The sequence below is a fragment of the Ostrea edulis genome, chromosome 9, assembly GCF_947568905.1.
Source record: "Ostrea edulis chromosome 9, xbOstEdul1.1, whole genome shotgun sequence".
NCBI lineage: Eukaryota > Metazoa > Mollusca > Bivalvia > Ostreida > Ostreidae > Ostrea > Ostrea edulis.
Window position 1 is genome coordinate 8042767 of NC_079172.1, and position 9502 is coordinate 8052268.

Below are 9502 nucleotides of genomic sequence, written 5' to 3' on the forward strand. Positions count from 1 at the left end.
TGTTATGATTCATTCTTATAATGGAGCGATATTTGTGCCAAACGGAGCATCACCCTACCAGCTATACATAAAAAAAAAAAATTCTAAAAAATTAGGCCTAGAACGTGTATATCTGAATCTTTTAGGTATGTTTTATTAGATGTTCATACATGTATCATGCACCAAATATCACAGCAAAATTTGGACTCTAAAATCTCTTATTGCAAACAAAACACCTTTTTTAACATTCCGGGAAAAATCACATTTTTTTTAAATATAAAACAATTGAGAGCTTGTATCACTCTTTCGATGGTGAAATCATACTTCATACGAGGTGTTTTAACGAGCCATAAATAACATTCTAGTGTAATGAGCTACCTTAAGAGGAGTTGTACAAAATAATGATAATAATAAATTAGCATAAACCCAAGAATTATTAGCTAGGTTATGTGTGGATTTTTTCAAACATGTTCTTGTGCTAGAATATTAATGTAGTGACATGATAGATAAAACAGTGATATATCTAATTGTTACGTTGAAGACCACAGCAAGAGAGTTTTTCTTTTGATGTAATTCTAAGCTTAAATTGAATAAAATCCGTCTCAAGGATATAAAAACAGGTCAGCTAACACAATTCGTGTCCATGGGAATTCCATCAGACTGTTGGAAGACCTGATCACAAAAAACTATGAAGATAGTCTAATAATGACCTTTGGTGTGATAACCAATGAAATTTGAAGGTAACGAACAGTGATCAATCTCATAAATTCCATAAGCAATACAAAATAGATAGTTGGGCAAACACGGACCCCTGGACACACCAGAGGTGGGATCAGGTGCCTAGGAGGAGTAAGCATTCCCTGTCGATCGGTCACACCCGCCGTGAGCCCTATATCTTGAGCAGGAAAACGGGAGTTATCCGTAGTCAAAATCAATGTGCCACGAACGGTCTAACAATCGGTATGAAATACGCCAGACAACATTTGACCCAATGATAGGTTGTATTGGCACACTAAATCGTTATAACGACGATAGAATTGGCGATCGAATGCTGACTTTAAACGAGACTCTTGAAACCCCTGTACCATCAACTTGTTTGTCAGTAGCTTGCCTCGATTTAAAAACTGACAATACGCAGAACAAGCTCTTGCGTATCGATTCAGTTGAGAGATACCCCGGTATAAACACCAATGGAATATTGCTACATAAATATGGGAAGTTGACGACGGAGAAGCTGAAATCATCCCGTTTGTCATAAAGTTGAGTTGTTAGTTTGCCGTTAATATCTACTTTCAATAAAATATTTAAGTATGAAGCAGAAGTGGATGACTCTGTGGTGTCTTTTATTTCGAGCTCGCATGGATACATGAAAATCGACATATATATGAATGAAAGCTATTGTTAATAGTTAAAACGTCGTCGATATATCTAACTGTCGAATTGAAGGCCACAGCAACAGCTTTTTCTTCTCACGTAGAAGTTTTTGAATAAATTCTGCTTCATATGAATATAAAAACAGGTCAGTTAGCAAAAGAGCACAATTCGTGCCCATGGGAATTCCAACAGACTGTTGGAAGACCTGATCACCAAAGTCCACGAAGATATTGTCAATGAGGAACTCTATCATATTTTTCATATCAACTTCAGAATACTTGTGCGTGGATCAGAGTGGTGTTTAACAAAGTAATTTTTTGGATGACTGATCACTAGATATGAGCATTTCCGTTTTCCATTTTTGTTGAAGAAGCAACTGCCCATGATGTCAAAAAGTCTAGTCTTTAATTTATCGTGAGGAATGGTCCTGTAAAGTGTTGAAAAGTCATAGGTTTTGATGTTGTTGATCTGAGAAAAGTTTTGCGATTTCAAGTTTACTAAATGTTTTTTAGAATTTTTTAGAATCCACATTTGATTTATACCACCTCTGGCATATGTAGTCCACAATAAGTTTGAAGTTCTCCTTCACAGCTGTTGATATTTTCGTGAGAATCAAAGATAGGGGCTTAGTAGAGCACTTACTATATCCAGCAATGTATCTTTGTTTGTAAGGGTTTTTATGTAGTTTAGGAATCCAGTATAGGAACGGTAACTCATATTCATTCGACCCATTGACTGGGATATTAAATGTGTCTAAAACTGAAACATGGTTTTGAAGAATTTCCTGTTTTGAAAGGGCAGTTGAAGTATAAGTACGATTACCAAAAATGAAATTAATGCCAAGTTCGTTTAAAATACAGTTGTAATAATGAGCCTTATTTAAACAAAGATAATGTTGTTACTAGCTTTGTCAGCTGGAACCAAAACATATTCCTCATGTAACCTATCTAATTCTTTTATCACTTCTGGTTTACTAACTACAAAAGGATAGATGGTACGTACTTTTGTTTTATTATGTCTAATGCTGGATTTTAGTATTCCTCTTATGCTTTTAACCCATTCTGACAATGCCAGGAAGCTTTTATGTAAATCTCAGCTCTTCTGGCTCAGTGGTTCTTGAGAAGGAAGATTTTCCCTATATTTTTCTATGTAAAACTTCGATCCCCTATTGTGGCCCCAACCTACCCCCGGGGACCATGATTTGAACAAACATAAATCTGCACTATATCACGAAGCTTTCATGTAAATGTCAGCTCGTCTGGCTCATGAGAAGAATTTTAAAGATTTTCCCTATATATTTCTATGTACAACTTTGATCCCCTATTGTGGCCCCATCCTACCCTCGGGGGCCATGATTTGAACAAACTTGAATCTGTACTATGTCGGGAACCTTTTATGTAAATGTCAGCTCTTGTGGCGCAGTGGTTCTTAAGATTTTAAATGACCCTACCCTAATTTTGCATTTATGTGATTATCTCCCCTTTGAAGGGGTATGACCCTTAATTTGAACAGACTTGAAAGCTCTTCCCCAAGGATGCTTTTGACCAAGTTTGGTACGTTGAAATTGACCCACAGCTGTGGTTCTGGAGAAGATGAAAATGTGAAAAGTTTACAACAACAACGCCGCCGACAGAAAATGGACCAATTTTGATAAGAAAAGCTTATTTGAGCCTTTGGCTCAGGTGAGCTAAAAAAGGGCTGCACAAACAATTTAAATGCCACTAAACACAAGTTGTGTTTTTGAGCATTCACCCAACAAAAAAATTTCATTTTCAAAAATACATGAGGGCATGAACTAGCTGTGTTGCTTTATGCCAGCATACCTTATGGAGCACACTTTTTGTATAAAAATAGATATTAGTGAGCTGTAACTTATTTAAACACAACAGCTGAAAAATCACCGGACCTTGATTTGTCTCCATATTTTGGTAATGATTTCTATATCTGGACAATGGTAAAGGGAAATAACCCAAGAAGGACAACTATTCACACACAGGCAGACGACACTAAAAACCAGCTCTAACAAGATTGAAACAGAATCTGATGACAAGCAATGGATTTCAATAAAAATTAAACAGAATACACTGAATCTTTTCTTAGTATATCACAGTGTACAAGTATAGGATTCCCGTACTGCAATACAGTACAGGTATAATTCTTAAATTTATGTATTGTGGTATACCAATAGATATATCATTGCATCCAAATAAACAGCTGATTTTAATTAGATTACTGTGACTTGGTGCATCATAAAATACAGTGCTTTAATGAGCCATTAAATAAAATGTGTGTTGCAATTGATCCACGTTAAATTCATTGTCACGTAATTAATTTTGTGATCACTGTATGTAACTATTCTCAAATCAGTGATGTGAAAACATGGTTTGTAAGGAATTTTCAGAAATTGCTTTCAGAGTCCTCTGCATGGTTTCCTCATGGATATGCATTTAAACAAGTTCCCCTGTTGAGCTATAAAGAAAAGTTGTTGATGAGAATACACATCTTATTAATTTCTATTAAGTTGTTTTGATTGTCATCAAATTCACGTATTGCATGGACTGAGGTTAAAGTTGAACTGTTAAACATACAATAACTATTCCCAAAGTCTCCGACATATCATGCCCCCCCCCCCCCCCCTTATGGTTTGAAACATTTATTATACCCCCCGCAACAAGTTGTGGGGGGTATACTGGAATCGGGTTGTCCGTCTGTCTGTAGACGCAATGGTTTCCGGGCTCTAAAGCGTTATCCTTTTCACCTACCATCACCATATCATATATATGGACTACCCATGGGATGAAGATGTTCCCTATCGATTTTGGGGTCAAAAGGTCAAAGGTCACGTGAACTGGACATCGAAGTAGGAATATGGTTCGGTTTGTCATGCCATTTGTTTTTTACACTCAGAAAAGAGGTAGTTTATACCTATTACCAACACCCTTTGGGAGATTGGGGGGGGGGGGGGGGGGGGATATTCTTTGTGAGCATTGCTCACAGTACCTCTTGTTTGATTATGATTACAATAATGAATTAAAAGTGAAAACATTGGCTTGTTCCATAAATTTACTCAGAAATTTATTTCAAACTTCATAAAGTTGTACAATGTATTCATATACAATACAAAATTTTAACATGTATGCAAGACTTCAACACATAATCTTCGTATTTCATCCCATCATTTGAATATTTCAAACACACTAGTCTGTTTTTCTGCATATACCCATTTTGATAGTTACTCATTTTCTCCATTTACATCTGCATAATATTCCATTCATACAAATTCATTACACTTCATTACACTATTGCAAGGTAAAACATGTTTTCAGAATATTAAGCACACAATAAAAAAAAATGTGCATTTAAATATTCAAACAGGTTCATAAAATGTTACAAACAAAAATATTTCACACTTTTGAAAATATTCTGACATAGAATTTTTTGGGAAGAGGTTAAAATTCATGTCAAAAATGGCTTTACTACAACAGTTAAAAACCATGTCAGTTTCATTCATATTCATTTACATAAAGTGATGGCTCCAGTTATGAATGTCCGACAAGGCTGTGCATACAATGAAGAGCTGTGTGTGTGTGGTTTTCTCTGATTGGCACACACAGAACTCTACAGTCATTCTAGGGTTGGCAAAAAAGTGGTCAATATGAGTATTGACCGGGCCGGTGGTCAATACTGGTTAAAACCGGTCAATAGTGGTTGATTGAAAATTGTTTGGTCATTATAGTCTGTGTTGTTGGTTATTTTAAATGTTTCAGTGGCCATTATGGTAAATACTGTAATTCATAACATGCACTATCAGTTTATAATATACTTGCAAGTCATAATATTAAATAAATAATGTAAATGACTCAATTAAATAGGGGAAGATGTAAAATTTTATTGTAAAAATTAAAAAAAACTGTTTTGTAGCCGTATTACTTTGGCACTGACAACAGCATTGCAGTCTTTACATCTTGCTGTGGTCTTGTTGTCCTCAACAATATCATAGAAATTCCAAAATGTTTTGTTGAAGCCATAGGTAGTATGATGGGGGAAGTGTTTTCTATTTCTGTTCAAATTCTTTAGTTTATCAAGAACTACCTATTGTTTCAAATCTTCATTTAACTGTTAAATAAACATTTTAGGGGGTGTGTTGGTGATGTTTTCATAACAATAACATGTACACTGGTCCTCTCTGGTCCCAGAGTATGCTAATTAACACCTGTCAACTATTTCCTGTGCTCAGGTACATCTCCTGCTCCATACATTGCAACACATTGTTTATCTACAGCATCTGTCACCCAATTCATATTAAATCACTGTGTTTATTTAATGTCCAGCTACCTGTTATTCTTAATCTGTCCAGGTACATGTATAAGCAGATCCTATTGTCCAGTTATGCTATATGTGACCCTCTTTTATAGTTCTGAAGATATTATGGTCACAGTTTCAGCAAACCAAATATATTAAACTTATGAAATTACATCTAATTATATAATGAAAATTATTGATAACCAATTGATCCATATATCATAATGAAAAGGCTTAATTTATCTTTGCAAAAAATATGCAAAAATAGGAAAATGGACAGTTTAAATCTCAATTGACCAGCATTGACCACTTAGGGAGTATTGACCGGGACGGTTAAAACCACTGTTTTAACCGCCCAACCCCGAGTCATTCATAATAATATTACTCAATGTGGACTGGTTCAAGTCAACAAGTTTTGTAGTACAAAAATGGCACATTAATGTCCGTAATAATTGTTCATAGAGAAAGTTATTTAAATATTGAAGCAATTATCATTTCACTATAAGTTTTTGGTTAGATATTTGTTCATAAAACTGTCATATCATGTTCAAACTGTACCTAATATGCAAATACTACTACTCTTAAAAAGATGCATGAAATGTGATCAAACACCAAAAAAAAAAAAAAAAAAAAAAAAAAAATTTCCAGATCAGATACATGTACATCCTAACTTGTAAGATGTTTAACGCTTAATAAAGCTGTTAAAATCCATGTATCATTGAGTGTTTCATACCTGATAAAGCTACTAATATCCAAGTATCTCCTAAGCGCATAAGTTAGAAATGTAATCTTTTTAATTTCACTAATCTACAAAATTCTTTAAAAACGGAGGTTTTAGAGAAAAATAAACTGTTACACTACAAAAGTACTTTTTTCTCTACATGCCATATTCTCTGAAAAAGCAGTAATAGCACTTGGTTACTAGTGCAAGATTTTAACATGAAGTCGATACTGCTACAACACAGCATACAATAAAAATCTCAACAGCAGACAAACACTATCTATAAATCTAATCCCACACACAATCACATCCACACAAACACACAGCGAAAAATTTTGTGTGCTCACAATGATCACCAAACATTCATCAAACTTGTATAGCAGCAGATCTGAGAGACACAAAGAATGGATATTAATAAATCACTACTTTTGGTCCAGCAAAAGTAACTCAAGAAAATCTTGACACACACATGATTCTCACTGGATGTTACGTAAACTTTATAAACACATCCAGGCTATTTGACTGAGGAATCAGCTATCTCTTTGTGCAGAGACTTGTATTTCCATGGTGGGGCACAAGATGCGTCATGCTGAGTGGATGATTGTTCTAGAGCATGAAACGACTGTCATCCATCAAGAGGTGGTCCCAGATAAACCATTGAGATCTCTGTATTGCCGTACACTGCCGACACAGAAGGGTAAAGGGGCGTGTCTGGTAATCCTCGGAAAGCAACACCTGATCCAATAGAAGAACTCATAAGAGAACATTCATAAGAATAAATTTACATGAAATGAAAAAATTGCATTCACAGTTTGTCATGGTACATGCTGACCCCAAAAATTAATTTACCAAATATTTGTTGTTACTTTCAATATCATTCAGTAACTATCAAATTGTCTTAGCTCAAATATCACTTTTTAAGACGGGCCGGGGACACATTAAGTGGCAAGAAATGAAATATACAGCAGTCGTGATGGTCATCTGTTACTGTCAAAACATTTGACGTCACAGTGCGATGGGCAGATGCTAACGCGGATTGAAAAGATTCAAGCTTGTCGCTGTGCACAGGTGGGATCTTTTTTTATAAGCGGACTCCCTTGAAAACTTTGGATTGAAATTCCAATATCTATGTTGATTTTCAATCCACTTAGTTTTACTCTTATTGTATTAATGAATAATAATGTTTTAAAAACATTTGGTAAAACGTATTCAAAACAAAAGAATAAGGTCTACAAGGGATCAAAACTAAGGGGAACATAAAATTTTCCACTGCTGTTCCTGATTTTAATCTACCTTTAGCTTCCATTTCAGACGCAAAATATCATATATGCAAAATCAACTTTTTAAGATTCAATTCAACCATGTATGTGACCTGTATACTCATTAAAGCATGTTTGTACTGAGAAATGTTAAAAAACACAGTGTATTTGTATGAATTGGTTGTTTATTTTCAGTTTTGTTGTAATTAATATGCATGTTTAATATTGTTATAATGCTATAAGAGGTATGTCTTTCACAAAAAAGAATTATTAAGTATGTATTATGTAACAAGGAAGTCTGTGCAAAAAACAAAATGCCCCCCCCCCCCCCATGTGCGGCAATAAGCTTAGATCTTTTCAATCCGTGCTGAGTTAGCATTTGCCTGTCGCTCTGTGACATCAAATGTTTTGACTGTAACAGATGAACATCATGACTGCTGAATATTTCATTTCTTGCCACTTAATGTGCCCTCGTCTTATCTATAACATCCTTAGAATGCTCAATAAACATGCCCCTTTAATTTTTAACATTCTGACATTGTTGAAAGGGATAAAATTCTGAAATGCAATTGTGGAAAAGATGTGATTCACAACTGCAGACATTTTGTCTAGTGTTTTCTTAAAATACGTAAATTATATTGTTTATCCACATCACCTATGTTTCGATTATTGGTACCAGTTATATAGGAAGAAAAAACCCCTGTTGAATAAATACAACCATATTTCTTAAATCACTATATTCAATGAATCAACCAAATGAATGTTAAAATATCAGTATGAATGATGAACTGTAATAGGCCTATATGAGATTATCTTAAACTGTAACTCAAGACTATATCTTTTATCACTGCGTACATAAAAAACAGATCACAGTATGTGCACTTTTACTGAAACAAATGTTTTGGAATTACCTAAAAATTCATAGTTCTTTTCAAATGCTAATGTGTTGTCTTCGCAGTCAAGAATCACACGTATTCTCTCTCCCACCTTAAAAACAAGAAAACAGAGATCACTGACAGAGAAACATGTAATGTGTAGAATGAAATAATATAGATATGAGTATTATTGTGAGGTAGAACTGTATCAACAAATCATGTGTCTTCAGGATCACAACTCATCACCTGATACTTAGGTGCGTTATTCACTGTTGGGTAATTTCCTTGACTATCTCCATTGTGTATAAGATAGTTATCCACCAAATTCCAGCCCCACGTTTGGTCATTTCCACCGAGCAAACCAACATATCCATGACACTGCATAGGGGCATATTTAGTAGCAAGTCCAATCATAGCAACAGTCCCCAAGGGCCCCTCCCACCACACCTCCCAGCAGTGGCGGCCTGAACGGAAACCTATTTTACCCCGTGCGCCGTCTGTACTTTGTGCGATTGGGTTCCTATGCACGGAAAAACCATTGGATTTAACATACATGTTCTTCGAACAATCATTTGGATTCCATGCATGGTAGAATGCGCGAAGTTTGGCTTTGTAAGTAGGAACATTTTTTAACAAGTCAGATTTTAAAGCCTCCTCGGCCAATTTCCTCACACAATGAAATCTCCACACATCATTATCCTCGTCATTTAAAAATTTGTACCAATCTTTGCAGACTAACGAACAAGTCCTAAGATCAGATATACTTAAATATGAAAATATTATTTCCAAAATCTCTGGTTTTAACTTAGCGGCAGCCATACTCGTTTGTGACAGGTCACCCTCGTGAGTTTTCGCGAGAATTTGGTCGCATAAATTTATTTTGTATTTCGAACTCGATTAAAAATAGAAATATTGAATTCGATATTATTTGCTGAACTAAATAAGAGTTTTATTACAATTTAGCTATATAATCTACCTTAGAAAAAATATCT

General features: G+C 35.0%; 1 protein-coding gene across 1 annotated transcript; it reads right to left on the reverse strand.

Moving 5' to 3' along the window:
* Positions 1-4398: 4398 nt before the first annotated feature.
* On the reverse strand, positions 4399-9369 carry LOC125657925 (F-box/SPRY domain-containing protein 1-like). The gene is made up of 3 exons (XM_048888849.2): positions 8757-9369; positions 8547-8622; positions 4399-7111 (listed from the first exon to the last, which is right to left on the reverse strand). The coding sequence occupies exons 1-3, from the start codon at positions 9327-9329 to the stop codon at positions 7002-7004; spliced, it is 759 nt and encodes a 252-aa protein (XP_048744806.1). The 5' UTR covers positions 9330-9369; the 3' UTR covers positions 4399-7001.
* Positions 9370-9502: the final 133 nt, after the last annotated feature.